The sequence below is a fragment of the Physcomitrium patens genome, chromosome 26 (genome assembly GCF_059467195.1).
Source record: "Physcomitrium patens ecotype Gransden chromosome 26, ASM5946719v1, whole genome shotgun sequence".
NCBI classification, from domain to species: domain Eukaryota; kingdom Viridiplantae; phylum Streptophyta; class Bryopsida; order Funariales; family Funariaceae; genus Physcomitrium; species Physcomitrium patens.
In genome coordinates, this window is record NC_143435.1 from 8,956,169 (window position 1) to 8,973,961 (window position 17,793).

The 17,793-nt window shown below is 32.6% G+C and overlaps 2 protein-coding genes across 3 annotated transcripts; both read right to left on the reverse strand.

Annotated features, from left to right (window-relative positions):
* Positions 1-9,152: 9,152 nt before the first annotated feature.
* LOC112277959 (protein-tyrosine-phosphatase MKP1) lies at positions 9,153-11,994 on the reverse strand. Its single transcript, XM_024510870.3, has 2 exons — positions 9,614-11,994; positions 9,153-9,410 (listed from the first exon to the last, which is right to left on the reverse strand). Exons 1-2 carry the CDS (start codon positions 11,849-11,851, stop codon positions 9,354-9,356), a joined length of 2,295 nt encoding a protein of 764 aa, XP_024366638.1. The 5' UTR covers positions 11,852-11,994; the 3' UTR covers positions 9,153-9,353.
* A 1,369-nt stretch (positions 11,995-13,363) lies between these two features.
* On the reverse strand, positions 13,364-16,821 carry LOC112277960 (outer envelope pore protein 37, chloroplastic). 2 transcript variants are annotated; one of them, XM_024510873.2, is made up of 7 exons: positions 16,612-16,821; positions 15,352-15,678; positions 15,164-15,253; positions 14,860-15,027; positions 14,517-14,611; positions 14,089-14,209; positions 13,364-13,964 (listed from the first exon to the last, which is right to left on the reverse strand). In XM_024510873.2, exons 2-7 carry the CDS (start codon positions 15,667-15,669, stop codon positions 13,830-13,832), a joined length of 927 nt encoding a protein of 308 aa, XP_024366641.1. In that variant the 5' UTR covers positions 15,670-15,678; positions 16,612-16,821; the 3' UTR covers positions 13,364-13,829. The 2 variants fall into 2 exon arrangements, with proteins under 2 accessions (XP_024366641.1, XP_024366642.1); XM_024510874.3 differs by having other exon boundaries at positions 16,549-16,805.
* Positions 16,822-17,793: the final 972 nt, after the last annotated feature.

The window sequence follows — 17,793 nt, forward strand, 5'->3', positions numbered from 1 at the left end:
TCATTTAAATAACCAAATTATGGATATATGGAGTTATCAAAAAAAATAATAATATATTAAATCATTAAAATAATATACATTATAATTTTGGAAATTCCAACCTTTAAAGTGGATTCATAAGATTTCTTTGCAAGTCATAGTAATATGAACGTTTAATTCTGTAAAGAAACCCTTTAATGCCAAAATTAAAAAATTAAAAAATAATTTAAAAAAAGAATACTAGTCAGTTTATAAATTAAACGATCTTTAATAATGTTTTTTTCATTATTATTACTTTTTTCGATCTTCTAGATATATTTAATGAGGTAGTTTGACATATTTATTTCTTTAATTTTTCTTAAAAGAATTCTGAAATATTTTGTAACGGAAACTTCAAAACTTATTTATCTTTACAGTAGAATAACATGTCACAATGTTGTTATATTCAATAAAACACAACATGTTATAAAATATGTTTTGAATTTTTTTGTATAAATTTTAACATTTAAAGAACCTATCTTTGAAAACAAAAACAACATGAGTTTTCTTAAAATATTTAATTGCAAGACTGAACAAAAATTTCCTCTATCTGATTGAAACTCTAATATTTTTTTATTGTAATATTTGTTCTTGAAGCAAATGATTATTTTGATTCATTAAAATTTAATTGAAATTTTCATTTCTTATACTAAAAATAATAAAAAAAAAAAAAAATCAGATTACATCTTAAATTTGGTTTAAATCTCAATATTTCAAGAACATAAATAAGTTACATAAAAATTGCGATTTAGAAAATTTTAAGAATTAAATTCAATTCATTGTATTCAATGAACAAGTTTTGTTAAGAGCTAAACTATTCAATAAATTCCGACTAACGATTAGACAATTACTTTTTTAACACATGCAAAACTTTGGTAAGTTACAAAATTATAAGTATATTTTTTAATTATATAATAGTAAAAAATTACACAACACTATAAAGAATCACATATTTACAAAAAATAAAAATAAAATTCTTTACCATTATAATTCTCACATATATATATGTATATGTATATATATATATATATATATATATATATAAGGTATAAATGTATGTATATATAAAGATTAGCAGGACAACTATATTATCTCAATAATCTTACATGCCAGAAGGAATATTATTATGACCAACCGAAGTCATACCAGCATGTATTTCCTACAATCAATCAAAGATGTTGGAATTGCAATATTATCTTAATTCACACATTTTCTTAAGTTATTTATTTATTTATTTATATTCTTGTTGTGATCTTATGTTTGTATCTTATTCTGTTATATTTCTTCAATATTTTAGACACCCATAAATATAGTTTCTTACATATTTATATCATATGAATATATATAGGAATATAAATAAATAAATAAATAAATAAATATCTTAAATCATAAAAATTTGAAATTAAGATATAAAATAAAATCAATAATTTTTAAAATAAAAATAATTTTAAAACAAATTTATCTGGATTAACTCAAATTAAATTAAAAATTTGTTACAAAGATATAATTATATAGTGATTTATTTAAATATTCTTTTAAGAAAGATTAAAAGATATTATTTTGTACCTTTATAGTTTTACACTATATTCTTAAACTAGTTATGTTTCAATATGTAAACATTGATTTAATAACTAAATAGAATGTACTTAGAATAGGGCATGCACACATATTTTAATTAAATTACTAAATTTTTGAAAACTAGAAATTTAAAAGAAATTAAACTTTAAATATATTTTTAATGTTTTAAAGATCTTGTCATTAAAAAAAATTAATTTTGAAATTTATATAACAAGATTTTCAAAGAATTCTAAAAATTTCTTTAAATTTCTTCATGTATTATTGTAAAGCTTATAGTTAATGATATATAAATAATTCCGATGAGATTAAGAATTTAATAAATAAAAAATTTAAAATTTAATGATAATAATAATATATAATAAATTTAATTAAATACATTATTAATTTATTAAATATACTAGCATAAAAATCAATGATGTATGTATATACATACATGTACATATTTTTATCTTTATTTCTATTTTTGTAAACATGTTTATATTTTCCAAAATATATATCAAAGACATATTGTGTATTCAATTTTTATGCTTAAATAATTATAGAGATAAATTTCATTTTTTTCAACAAAAGGTGATGAAATTTAATATTTACTACTTTACACTAATGAGAAATATTTAAACAAATTGATGAGGAACAACAATGCATGTAGCTTGTGGATTATATAGAATAAATTATTTTTCCATAAAATACAACATTTTCTTATTCTTATCCATATTATTGAAAAAATTCACATGTGATAAAAGAAATCCTATAATATAAGGATTCTTCTCAATTTTACTTCTTGGCACATTTTCAAAAGCTATACAAGCAAATCAAAATATCAAATCATTAAGCAAGACCCAAAGCCAAAAGCAAACATTCAAACCACATTATCACCCACAATCAACAAAAGACAAAAACCTCAAAAAACAAGGTTAAACAGGACCCTCAACATCCATATTCAGCTATTAGTTTTAACATTTATATAACTCATGTCAATCAACAAAACCATCTATGCAACAAAACCATTACTAGAGAATGCATACTGAGAAACCATAGTTATAAAATAAAATTAAAGTAAAAAATCAATATATATATATATATATATATATATATCTACTAGTAGAAACTTGTGCCATTGGCCACAAAAAAAACATTGTAAACTACATGTTATAAATTAACCTTTTGTTTGAAGCTTCATATGATGTGAAACTCCATGTTGTATGTCTTTTAACTATGTTCCATGCCATTCTAGGTTGTGGTGCTTCCTAGCTCCATGCCCAGTGATCTTGCAATACTACTCTTGGCAATCTATAGGAACATCATTCAGATTTTGATCTCTAATTGATCAAATTTTGAATTATTACTACATTTTTGATGAAAACAATGAGATATGCAGCTCTTCTTGTTTAACCTGCTGGTTTATTCCCTCAACTCTTTTATATAAAAGATGTGCATTCGCAACGCCGCCACAAGTAGAAGTTGCAGATCACCGATGGATCGGTACTGCAATTGTCGATGAACTGGTTGATCTAGATCGCGATGCTCTAAACAACGAAGATCTAGACGGCAATTATCTAGACAACGATACTCTAGACGGCGATAACCTGGACCGCGATGTTCTAGTCGGCAATAATCTAGATAACGATTCTGAAGGCGGCGATGATGTAGACAACGATAGTCTAAACGGCGACTATCTAGATGATGGCGATCCAGACGACGATCTAGATATGAAGCTGGATCATAGATGTTCATGCGACTGGATGCATCGGAGAGAGCAGAAATCATCGGTGCCTATTTCAATCTAGACGTCACGGAGACTGATGGGGGTGAAGCTTGCGGCTAATCGCATCCTGCTAATTTAGTTCCCACCGCGATTTTGGTAATTAGTGGCACCTGGAAAATTTCGCTAGTGAACATTAGTTTGATCTGTGGGTCGGAGGCTGTTTTGTGAGGATTTGTTAACGACTTTGTGGTTGGTTGAAACGGTTGATGATAGAGTTGGGGATGCAGAAATCGTGAGCGGCGTGGCTGATCAATGGTTGCTTCGAGGTTTGATGAATTCCCACAAATTCAGCGATGTCGATGGGATGTGTTTGTGGGACTAGTTCGGCTGTTCAGATCGACACGGTGTTGTGGTTGGAGAATATAAGTCCAGTCAGTTGTTGCAGAAGGTTAGGAGTGCTCCGGAATTCCTGTCCCAGTTTACTACGGGGTTGAAACTAGTTTAACTGGGCTTGTCCAGAGTTGTATCGTGTGTTGAGTATTCGACCGCAAATGGAGAATCACTACGCTTCTTCAGGGGTAGTTTGGACTTGTTCCGGCAACACTAGGTTTAGGATCCAGCATCAAGAGATCTCCGCAAAGTGTTAGATATCCAGAATTAGATTCACTTTGGCCATTGAGAAACCCAGCGGGATGGTTGCATCGAGGGACTATGCACTGATGGTGGCATGGATGGAGGTTTCGTAGATAAAAATGGTCGTATTATTCTGTTATGCAATCAGGAAGATGCTGTAGATGCCCTAAAATTCGACACTAATCCTGCTGATGAGAGTTCAAAGTCTACAATTCAATCGCATGTGAAAATGTCATGACTGTGCTTGAGCATGCAGCAGATTGTTTGGAAATCCTTGATCAGATATTCAGGAACGAAACGACATCAGCACCCGTTCGTGTACCTCCACCGCTTGTGTTGATGTGCACATTGTATAGCAGAATCCGCTTCCGTATATTTTCGCCTACTCTCGGAATGTGAAAATGATCTTGTGATTGCGGAATTGATGGCTTCCAGAATTGAAAGCCGACCGTAAAATTGTCACGAATTCGCTGCTTTTTGGCAAAAGGCTATCATCAGTGGATGGTTTAGTCATGTTGGCTTTCTCTACAATCACCAAAACATTCATAATTTCTCGCCTACATCTTTCGTGTTTGCATGCACCTCCAGCAACTCCAACGGGAATGCCTGGGCACTAAAAATGTCTCCACATCCTCGCCGCAGCCATGGTACAGACGCAGCCAAGTTGAAACGCTAGCTGCCACCAGCCATGGCTTCAGTTTGGATAACTGAAGCATTTGATCAGAAAGCACACGATGTGGTGCGCTGATGGTGCAACCGCTTGATCCTTAGAAGATCCTTCTATCAAGAAGTCTATCACCCCATTTATCCTCTTGAGGTCTCAAACCATCTTTTAACCATATGTTGGCAAGTTACCTCAGCAATAGCTTCAAACCTTTGCCATGTATGCGTTAACAGCGACTGGCGCTCTCACTCTCTCTCTCTCTCTCCCCCTCTCTCTCTTGACCTAAAAGTTTATACATGAGCTTGCATAGATGTGGCAAATCGAGCATCGTGACGGATAATGTCAAGGACCCTCTACATTCCTCAAGCCTCGCATTCAAAGATGGCCTTTCATGTCTCGGCGATTACATCAAACAATACTTATTACTACCTCAAGTGCAGGATTTCCACATTGACAGTTCTCATATTTCTATCTCGTCACTGTCTTCTAATCCCTTGCTGTGAGAACCCACATTTCCTGCCTCGATTTCGTCCGTATCAAAGAGGAGATCCGCAGTCAGGTCTCCAATCTCACGAATACGCAATCGCAAACCTTCAATCAAATCTTCCACTTCACCAACCCTGCCTTTACTCCAGTCAGCCATGAACTGGGGATCGAACAACGGATCCCTGACCGCCTCTCTGGTCTTCTCCACTTCTTCTATGTTCCCTACCGCTTCATCCAACTTCGCCGTCAGCTTATCCTTGACGCACTTTAGAGACGCAGAGACCTCCGCAAGCTCCTGACAAACGTTGCCAATGGCGCCAGACATCCTTCACGGATCGTGCCTTGGATAACAAAATCAAAGCTCACGGCGAAGTCTGTGCAACAAAAATCATAAGCAGAACAGAGGCAATGCAAAACAGTCAAGCATAATGCAATCACCCTCTGAAAACATGGAGACCAGCACAGTAAAGCTCAATAATTTGGCACAACAGCAACAACGTCTTTGCAGCATCTTTCATGTCATTATGTCTGAAACCCATTTCTGCATTGGATCATGAAGAATTTCGCTAAAACTTCCACATGGGCGTCGACAGTTTTGCACGCAGCTGTAGAAATCATTCTGTAACCTGATTCAGGGAGAATGTTAAGAGTACCCTTGGTTTTGTTTGATTGAGGGCAGTTTTAGTTGGTTACAATGCTCACATTATGAAGTGTTATAATATATGCTTTTCTGTTATACTAGTATGTGGTTTTGTATCGCGAAGTGATCTTCGTTTGTGTGGGGTTAGCCATGTGTGTAGAGCTTGTGGTTTAGTTAGAACAATTAGTGGGTTTCTAATTATCATCTTCTTGTGTTGGTTTGTTGTTCCCAGCACTGTCTTGCAGAATGTTTAGTGTCTGCAGACTTGGTGAATGGGTTTTGGAACTTGGAATTATTTGTGTCATATTTTGATTGATATTAAATTTATTGATTTGTAGTTATTGATTATATCTATACATACACTAGTATTGGGGTCTTTTGCTCTGCTTTAGGAGTAACATGTTAAAGTGAATCATTAAACTGTAATATAGATGAATACAATTTAGATAGATTAAAAGACATAAATAAATATTCAATTTTTGAATGAAGATTTTTAATTATAAATTCAAATATGTATTTATGTATGTATATTAGTAAATTTTTTATTATCTTTTTTTGAAAATTTGAAAACCAAAGTTAATTTTTATTTTCACTTTATAACTAACTTTAAATTAAATACAATTGAGTATTTCTTTTATAATAAATAATAAATTTTCTATTAGAAAGTATGTATCATAGGTTTTTAACTTAACAATATCAATTTAGAAAGTTTGTTATTATTTATTTATATAGATGTATATCAAATAATAATAAATAAATTTACAAGTAACTTTAGTTTATGAAAATATTTTATTTGAAATATAAAAAGACTATTTTAGTTTTAATATTTTGTTTTTTAAGATTAATGATTTTTGATGAAATTTTAGAGCTTTAAATATAAAAAAAATGCTTGTAATAATATTTAATAAAATTATAAAAAAATAAAAAAAATAAATTTTAACTATAATAATTAATATGAGAGAATAAAAAAAGTTGAAATGAACAACTAGAAAAGCTTTAAATTACTTTCAAAGCATTAAAATTAAATTTTTAGACAATGCAAAATAAAGCTATATGAAAGTGAGCAAAATGAGACAAAATTCTAACTAATCATTTGTGGTTGGAGTTTAAACGAGGGGTGTTTAATATATAATGCTTTAAAAAAACTAATACAAAAAATAGATGTCTAAATAAACACAAAACTGATATCTATGGTGTGAAGAATGCAATGAGGATTTAAAGTAGTCTCTCTATTATAGGTGATTAAATTATTGCAATATGTATAGTGTTAGATACAAATAAATAAACATAAATGTTAAAGAGAAGTTTATATCATCAACTTTTTTTTTGCAACAAGCTTTACAAAAAGAAAAAAGATAACAAAGAAAAGATAAAAGATTTGAATTTTTTTTATTTTAAAATAATCATATAAATAAGTAGCTAGATAGATAAATAAGTTAATAAATTTTCTTTTGGATGGATATACTTAAATAAATACCAATTTTTTTAAATTAGTTTTCTTTGAAATTAAATTTTTTTTATTTAAAATTATAATTTTAATTAAATTTAAATTATATTTTTTTCTAAGTTGTGTTTATTATTCTAAATATTCTTAAAAGCTATTACTTTCTACAAATTGTAACTTTGCTATCTATGTAGAAAATTAAAGTCCAACGAATATCATTATTTTATTTTATTTTTATTTTTTCATATTATTTTTAATTCTTTCCAATCCATTTATTTTGTCTAATTATATTCGTAAAGGTATAAGTATTTTATCCAAAAAAAATACAAATAAACTAGTCTTTTTGAAAAAATATAAGTTTATTGAATTTTGAATAATTTCATAATCTTTAGATTGATACTTTTATGGATAGAAATAGTAAAATCGTAGATAGAAATATCAATTTCTTTTCTGTATATTACAAAAAGACTACTAATTGCTTTGTATTTCCGAAACCAAAATTATAAATTGAATAACTACTATACCTAAAAATCATTTAATGACTTTTATATACAATTGGCTATGATACAATTATATATATATATATATATATATACATACAAAAGGATAAAAAATAAGATGATGAAACATGTAGACACTCTCATTATCACTTTCAATATTTAGTGCATTATAAAAAGAATCACTTCAATTCTCAAAAGTATATTCAATCAAATAAATCAATTGTTATTTCTATTTTCTAAAACTATAAATAAAATATTCATAAAACTTTAATAAGAATGATGTAAAGATAAAATAGACTAAAGTATTTATATGAACTAGTATCTAATGGCATTGTAGAACATCCAAAAAATCATATCAAATTTAATTAAGAATTAAAAATCTTTAAAAATCTTAAGTTGAATATATGAATATTTAGATTTCCTAAATTTCTTTAATATTAATAAAGAGTGTGAACTTAATGTTCAAACTTTTAAAATATCAAAAGAAAAAAAAAATCAATATTATATTTTTTAATAATCTAAGCATTATAATTTAAAATCTCATTAGCTATACTATTTTAAGCAATTGAACAAGACACTAAAAAAACCATTATTCACCCACCCATCACAAACTAAATTGAAGTTTCTATTGTTCTCCAAGTTATTTATATTCTTAAGTTATCAATAGTCCACACAACAAACAAAGCAAGATTTTAAGGATCTTCTTTCTATATAAAGATCATACATAAAAGCATAAAGGATGGAACTTGCCACGTGTAGGGCTATAGGAATGCAACAAAAGGTACTTTAAAATGCAAGGTTGTAAAGGTCTATTGTATTTTACTTTTATGCATATGTGCCAAAGGGCTAATAGGAGTTATCTTAATAAGATGAACGGTTGCTTAAAAAATAAATTCAATAACATGAAGACAATTAGAAAGTGGAGTTGTTTGATATGAAATACATAGTTTGAGTTTATTACTCAAAATTCAATCATGTGATGAACTCAATAAACCTCAAATTGTACAGCTATATTATATAATATCAACTACTGCTTAAAACTAATGCTTTAATGATATGGATGTAGAAAAGTGTTCTGAGATTTTTTTGAAATGACTTGTTTAAAATGATTAACGATTCAGGTTTTAAATATTTTGATTGATTCTTTAATAGATAACTTTAATACAATTTTTTATCATGCAAGTTTTTAAAGATCTGGTTATTGCTGAATATTTTCGATTCAACACACAAATCAACTCTACTTGTGTTGTTCCTGATATTTTATTTTTAGAATAATTCAATTCTATCACATCATTAAATGGATTTCAAAATTAAATAACTGACAAGAATGTTTTACCATTCTTTAATTATTTGAAGTTCTCTTCAATGAATACAGTATACCCCTTGATTATTATATTTTTTCCTTTTTTAGCTAAATATAAAATATAAAAAAAAGTAAATTAACAAAACATTCCAGCTTATGCATTTCAGAGCTTTTCAGGGCATTTCAAATTTTGAATTTTTTGAATTAGGTGTATAAAAACATCATAAATTTTGATCACAATTCTGTTTGTAAATGACATAATTGATTACTAAATTAAATATCAATAGAAACAATTCTGAATTTTTCAAGCTGAATAGAACCAAGGTGCCGAAACAATCAAAAAATAATCTTAAATTTGAATTTGATAAACATTAAGCAAAACTCATCCATTGATAAAGTAATCCCAAAATTCGTTTGGTTCTTTCCCATCAAGGACAACCTGCAAATACAAACAAATTGAGTATTTTTTATTTTTTTATTTTATAATTGAAGTTAAATACTGTATTTATCATTTATTTTAAGAGAAATATAGACAACCCATTTTTTAACCTACATAACGTGCACTCAAATAAATATGATACATGCAATATTTACAGTCTTAATATAATTTGGTTTATCTTAATGTTTTGAAAATCAACTTACTTTTGAATTTGTGTCCTTATGCAATTCTAGTTGATGAATCAAATCTATTCCAACTTGTTGCCAATGCTCAACACTTTGTTGATCAATATCACTGGCAATAAGAGTAGAATTCTTATCTCCTTTTGCTATAAGAGTAGAACCCACCCATAAATACAAACAACCTTGTTTGCTATCAAAACCATTTGGTATTAAAAGAACAAAAGCCTCATTAGAATCAAGGTCATCAACATCAAACATGGCAATTGTTTCCATTTGGGGCCATTTATATAAAATAGGAATTGAGTAAGCTACTTTATCACTTATTTCCCTTGTATTAGATGAGCTTTCTCCTTGGTTTCCTCTTTGGAAAGTATATGGAGTGTTTAATGATGATATAAGCCTTTCATTTTGCACACAAGTCTCCAATGTATTAATATTGTTATATGTAATGTTTGTTGCACATGTCAATGAATCACACTCTATTATGCTTTTCAAATTTTCTTTTGGTAAATACAAGTCTTTGCTCACAATGGTAAAAAAACTTTGTGAGATTGACATTTTATTATCATTTGCTACAATGGGTAATTTTTGGGAAAAAGATCTTTTGAAAAAAAAATCTTGCGACATTGTTTTGAAAATGGTCCTTGGTGTTGAAGGAATTTGAGATAAATTGGCTGAAATTAAATAAGAAATTAGATGTTTTTTTGGATGCCAAAAAAGTGTATTACAAGCAACTCGCTTTAATAAACATGAACACAATGAATGTGGAAGTTTCATCACAAAAGATGATGGTGATAAATTTGATAAAGATAAATCATTTGAAAAGGATGACAAAAGTGAAATTTGTGAATCATTATTTGAAACCAAAGTACTTGATGGTTCAAGAACGTTTTGAAAATTCTCATGTTTGTCCTCTATTTTTTGTTTTTCACCTTCATGTGGAGATAAAACATTTCCCTCTTCATTTTCTGCAATTTTCAATATATTATTTTTTGATTCATCTCTGTCAATTTTTGGTAAAAAATTCCAACCTCCATTGCATGGTCCTGTTATTGTTCCATAATCTACTTTTGCCTTTGGTGGCATAAGAGCACATTGCTTAGCTTTTCTATAATTTACAAGGTCTTCATTGTATGATGAAACTATTTTTGTTGATGCTTTGAATTCACTTGTGAGACAAACATCATTTTTATGATTTTGTAAGCCATTTGCACAAGATTCATGGTTTCTTGTGAAAGAAGTCCAAAAACTTTGTGGTTCTTCTCCTTCTACCACGTGTAAGATGTCTCCTTTAGCTTTCTCATATTTAACAACTTGACAAATAAAATGATGTGCCACAGATACCATGTATGCATCACATTTTGAGCCATGCCACAAGAAAAATACATTTGGAACAATAAGAACAAAAACAATGCGAGAATCAAGAGCATGAGGATGAGGATTATCAATTGCCTTTGGTACAAGGTGCATAGGATCATATGAAGAATGAGGTGCAAGCTGATACATCCGCAAAGCCAACTTTGGACTTATAAGTGTGGCATGTATTCTTGGTTGGCATTGGATTAATTGACATGCAAAACCCATGTTTGGATTTGCAATGCCTCGTGCAACTTTCAAGTCTTTAAACACGTCTTTAAATGAACGTTGTTGCACCCACATAAGGTATGCTATTACAAGAGAAGCAGAGCGTGAAACCCCTTGACAACAATGCACAAATACATGTCCATTTTTTTCACGAACTTCTTCAAAATAATCAAACACGTCGTATAAAACGCTTGTTATATCTTCAGAAGGGCTATCGTGTAACCAAAGTGTTTTATAGCTTAATTCTTTGGAAAAGTATTCGGGACATACAAAACCCACACAATTTAATACATGTGTGATGCCATTTTCTTGCAAAGTCTTGCGGCATTTTGCCACACTTTTGCTTCCCATATACACATGGTTATAAATTTTAGAACATATTTTGTCAAAATGTGAAAACTTGTCTCGCTTAAGTTGTATCTCGGTGGGTTCACAAGTGTCTTTATTTAGTTGAACCACATTTAAATCCAATTTCATAGTAAATCCTGGTTTATTCCCAAGTGCATCCAAATACCATTCACTCTTATTTTTGTATTCAATTTTTATTAACTTGTGTTGTTTTGATGGTTGTAGAAGAGGTAGTTGAACTTTGATGTCTTGAGTTTTTAAACAAGCTGATAATGTGACATCTTTTTGAGCATCACCAAAAACAAATGCAGATTGGAGTGGTATCATGGTAGAATTAAATGGAGATGGAATTTATTGCTATGGTGTTGGTTTCTACAATGACTTATTATCATTTTTTTGATGAGTGTGTGTGTGTGTGTGTTTTTTTTTTTTTTTTTTTTTTTTAATTTAGGTTTTGGATATTTTTTTATGTTTTATAGCACCAAGTTGCCTATGCTTTCATTTGAAATCATTTATTCAGATAGTATTTATTCAACCTTGTATGATGTGCTGATTTAAAATTTGCAATGGACATACTTGAATGATTGTATTTTACGCTTTTTCCAAAATATTGTAAGCGTAGAATATTTTTCCGAAAAGAACTATGGGCTTGAATCATTTTTGACAGTGTCTTTACTAAAGTTAAATGACAGTGGTTTTCAAAATTTTACTTTCAAAAAATAGGTGACAAAATATTATCTCATTTTCTTCAGCAAAATACAGTACTGACATCAATTTTAAAAACTAAAACCACAAAACTGAAAATTGATGGAAAGACATTAACACGGTAAAAAAGGAATTAAAACAGATAGATTGATTGTTTATTAGTAATCCAACAAGTTGATTAGATGAGAATTTACCCTAATCAATTATTCATGATGCTATAAAAGTATAATAAGTTGGGTATACACAGAACTTTACAATTTCACTTTTTTGGCTTTTGTGGTAGTCATAGCTGCAAAGAACTGTGAAGAATTTTTCAGAATGTTTGAGAATTCAATTCTGGTATGAAAGCCATATTCTCATTAAGTTTTCTTAGTCAAAAATTAAATAAAAATAGAACAGTAGGAGTTAGTATACTAGAGCTTTTAAAAATAATAATAAAAAATAAAAAATAAAAAACAACTGCTTTTGAGAAGAACCCTACTATTTCACATACATACATATATACATGTGAATGAGGAGCAAATGCAACGGAGACGCACACATTAACTGATGATTTTTAAAAAAATTGTGATTTATGTAAATTGAATTTCGAAGAAACAGATTAAATCATATTCTGTAATAATTTCACATACTCTTACTCCACCTAAATTCAGATCACAACAGAAAATTAACAAACCTAAATATGATTGCTTACGGTAACATGATACTGCTTTTGTAACATGTTTTTAGTTTAAGAATGGTCAAAGATAAAGTTTGTGCACATACACACATTTAATTTAAAATTCAAATAAACTAAATGTAATATTGCAATATTCTAATTGTATAGTTTTAAAAAAACATAAAAAACATCACTGATACCGTTCTCTTACTCATTTTTAAATATCTCACATCTACTAAAAACAAAATGTGCATTCGAAAAAAACAAGCAGAAGAAGTTAAAAACTTGTCAATTTTCATGAAGTTGATAAGAAATACCAAATATTCAGCAAACAAGGCTGCTACTGTGACAAAACATACACGATTAGACAGATTAAATGATCTCATTATCTCCAGACCCAATCTCAAGCATGTTTCTAGTTTCACGTTGTCTAATCAGTGGACATAGAGTTCATGTAGAGCAGCAAGCAATTGGGATGAGAGAAATGAATTTGTTTATACTTGCGAGATACACAATATTGTACAAAGAGAGATGGAGCAAAGAGGACCTTGCAGAGATGGCCAAGGTTTAGCAACACTAAAGCATGTGTAACCGAAGCCTGAATTTACTGAGAAATTAGGAAAAAACTGACGATGTTACGCTGGAAGAATCTACAAAGGTTTTTGGTCGAGTAGTGTAAACATTGAGTTTAGCAGCCGTCTTTGGCTCCTCACATCATACCACCTGTGCTGGCACTTGGCTTTACAAAGGGGCTACTATGGCCTTGCTGAAACTGGCAAACACATGAAGCACACTGGGGTCTCTGTCAAGGTGAAGCAAAAGCTGTCGGGACAAATAAAGAGAAAAATGGTTAAGACTAGTACAAAAAAAATGTGGAACTGGAGGGTCGGCACAAATTTGATTTAATCAAATAGTGGACCGAGCTTCGAGTCGACGAAAGGGTCAAAACAGATCCCACCGCTTTTTCATTCTGAACAGAAGAGCCCCGGATTTTACATCATCCTGTGGCACTTGCAGCATTACTTGCAGCTTGCATTTCCTGGGGGCGTTCTTGGCGCCTTCATCCTCCTTCCCTACCTGCAAGCATAGCAGAACCCGTACGAACATGGATTGAGATATCCTTGACAAAGGCGAAGTGCAGTAACCCAGAAGATGGTTGAGGACACAAACATGTGGATGCAAGTAGGAGTAGGACGCGTACCCAAAATGAACTCCAGCAAAGGCGAACATCAGAATCATAGCCCAACTTGACCTTGAAATCCTCAGTTGGTTTGTATTTATATACCGCACTCCAAGTCGTTGTCTCAAAGTTATGGAAGTAGCTGTTCCATGCACAGGAAAATAATCAATGATAAGGAGGAGTTCATCAAATGCCACAAGAATTCCATTGGCTAGTACTACACTTGAGAACCCAACTGCCCCTCGAAATCTTGTGTCCTGTCTCCTTAAAACCACAAACATTGTCTTCTTAGGATACCTTTCAATTTCCCACTGAAATAATGACAAAAATACGTTTTTGTAGTGAATCTAATTGTAGATACTGTTTCTCTGCTTCAGAAGCCTTGGATATTTTGGTTAGCACAGGACTGCAGAGGGGATAGTGATATGGACATCGAGAAAGGCTAGCACCTGAGCTTGTTACGTGGTCCAAATTGTCGCTTGAAAGCAAGCGAAGGAGACAATCGAGGCCAAGACACTGATGGCACCAACGTCAACTCCTCATCCTGGTAGTGAAGTATAGAGCCACCAGGTATAAGACCAATAAATGATGAAGGACTTCCTACTTGAGATGTTCAGAAAGTAGATCGAGGTGGTGGAACCCATGACAGATAATAATGCAGCTAAGAAAAATCACTAATTTGCAAGCAAATGCGATGTCCCTAGGTGTATCATGATAGCAGGGGCAGTGGTGATCCCACAGATGACATGCAAGAGTGGTAAGTAATAGAGATATCAACAAAGGAATGCATACCTTATATGTGTATTTTAACGTGGCACTCTCATCAGAATAGCTTGCAACAGCTTGACCATTCAATACACTCCCGCCAAAGAAGCCGCTGAGAGCAATTGCTCGCTCCTCATCCTTCTCAACCTCTTCGGCCCTCAATTGCCCTACGGGGAACGTGAACACTACTTTCGGCTGCACCACAAATTGATTAACTAACCACGGCTCAGAGGTTCCCGAAACGTAATAACCCAGACCGCGGCTAATGAAGTACAGAAAGAATTGGTAGTGGTAATTCCAATAATGAAATCAAATAATGATTCAGACCTACCAAAGTTGTGGCTGGGACGTCGGAGGAGATCTCTGTCTTATACCTAAGGTTCGAAGTATGTGCCTGAAGCTTCAGTTCGCCTTGCTGGGCCTGAAAAAATAAAACCACCAGTGTTTCAGCTCTAGTTTATTGTCGGACGAGAATGCTAGCGACTAATTGCTCAGAACAAAGCTGGGGAATTTGCATACCTTGATATCTCGCAGGTACTTGACTGACAAGTTGCGGCCAACGTCCGCATTGAAGGTGACGAGGGCGTTTCTGTCTTCATGATCATACATCACCGACAAGTACTTCGTCACCACGCCCATCAAAGGGTAGCGGAGGTCCCCTGACGGCTCTCTTTGGAAAGACCCTGTGAGCTTGGCGAGTCCATTAAGCACCCGGGCAGACATCTTGTTCACAAATACACTTCCTTCGGAGTCGTATTCCGTTGACATCTTCACTGCAGCCATCTGCCGCCAATCCCATTGTCCTTCTGGCATCCGAACCTGCGCCGCGCCACCCATAGCAACCACCTGCCCCCAATCCAGGCCACGACTCGTCAAAGAAAAAATCAAGCTAATTCATCCGGCGTCCAGCCATGTACTCTTATGTCACGTCTCCATTAAGTCACGCATTTTGACTTTACGAGATGTAATGAAGAACTACCAGAGTGTGAAACTCAGTTGCACTACATGAGGATAAGCTATAGTTCGCGTTTGAGGCAGAAAATTGTTGCATAATCCGCCCGTAGCCAAACCATGCGCAGAGGATCCATTCAAAAAAAGTCTTTGCGTAACCTTAGATACACTAGCGCGCTCGTTTCAGGAGCAAAGACGTGCGATGCCGAGACGACGGATCACCTCAAATCCAATCTTCTCTCGACAGTGGCAATCACAACTACGTCAATGAAGTCCAAAAAACACCTCAAGCTTAGTCGCCAGCACGGCTTCCGCAAAAACTCAGCTCAAAAACCCACAACACCTCTGTCTCCGAACTACAAATACTAACGGCCACAAGAGCAGCATTCTGCAACACGCCAAACCCTCACCCACCACCACCACCAAAGCTATAATCCACACCTCCAACATTTCTCTAGCAGCCCAGACTCTTCACTTATTCAAAATCCACAATCCAAAATGCCGGTACTCCCTCGCTTCCAAACTCAAAAACTCTGCGAACTCATTCACGGTTTTTGTACAAGCACCCCCCCCCCCCGCGCAAAATCGGCTCATTTGTTTACCTCCACCTCAGTGGCAACGCCCACCCATGGAAAAATCACTCGAACCCAAAACACGGAACACGATTCCGGAGCATGCAATGCGCCTCGATTCGGCACTTCGTAATCAACAACAAAACAAAACGAAAAAAAAAAAAAAAGAAAAAGAAAAGGCGCGAATACAAACCAAAGCAGTTCGAAAACAGGCACGAAAGGTATTGGTCCAATACAGGCATCATCAGCCTCGCACCTGGTCGCAATGGAAAAATGAAACCCAAAGCCGCCGAGGAACCTCAAAACACGAAAGTGGGTTTGAAGGGAGGAAGTATCAAGTCTCTACTGCAGCATCAACAACACGGCAATAGAAGCACCACCACCATGAAAAGCTGACGAAGAAGACGAAGTAGAAGAAAGAGGAAGAGCGGAAGCAGCAGAAACAACAACAGAATCGTAGATACACAAAAAGCAATTTTGTTTCGAAGTAAGCAGAAGCAGCACCCACCAATCCTTCCCGTGCTTCCTGGTGCCCCTCCACCCGGCCCGGCCCGGGATTTGCCAGCTAAGCCTTGGGGCCAAGGGGGTTGGGGTTGGTTCGACCAATTGGGGTGGTGCCCATGTGGACTGAGTGATCCACCTCGGTTGGCGTTCTTGGTCTATGTGGCAATTTTCTAGTCTGACGTGGATTATGCCCCCCTCCCCTCCTCCTCCTCCTCACCATGATATGTAATTTTATGCACCATGTGCGGTACGTGAGTACGTGATTTCTCTTTCTAAAAAACCCTAATTGTGTATTTTGTGAGATACAATGATTGTCTATAGAATGAATGACTTTCTCCAATAGTTGCAAGTTCACATGTTGTTTAAGTACAACTTGCTTCCAAAGTTGTGTTTTTTTGGGATTTTTTTTCATTCTTTTTCTTTTTCTTTTTCTTTAGAGGATTTTTTCAAATGATTGTCATTAATTCTTAGAAGAAAAATAAGACATTTTCATGTTTTTTTGTTTTATAAACTTCCGATTCAAGTAAAGAACCTCAACTTAGATTTCATAGATTTGAATAGCAAATGCCTAATTGTAGTAAGTTGTAATGTGAAAAAATAATAACATTAATATAAATCTAAAATCATGAATTGCAATATATATAAATATATATATATATAAATATAAATATATAAATATATATATAAATATATAAATATATATATATAAATATAACAAAATTGAATGCATATAAAACTTATATTTAACATAATATATTCTTATAATTACTACTAAAAAGAATAAATTAAAAGAAACTTGGTGCTTGTAAAAATGATTTTATATGCCATATTTATAAGAATAACATGCAAAATTTAGAAGAAAAAAAATCAAGTACCTAATAGTAACAAAAAAAACTTAAAGGATTTTTAACTTCAATTTTGATTCTAAAATGTC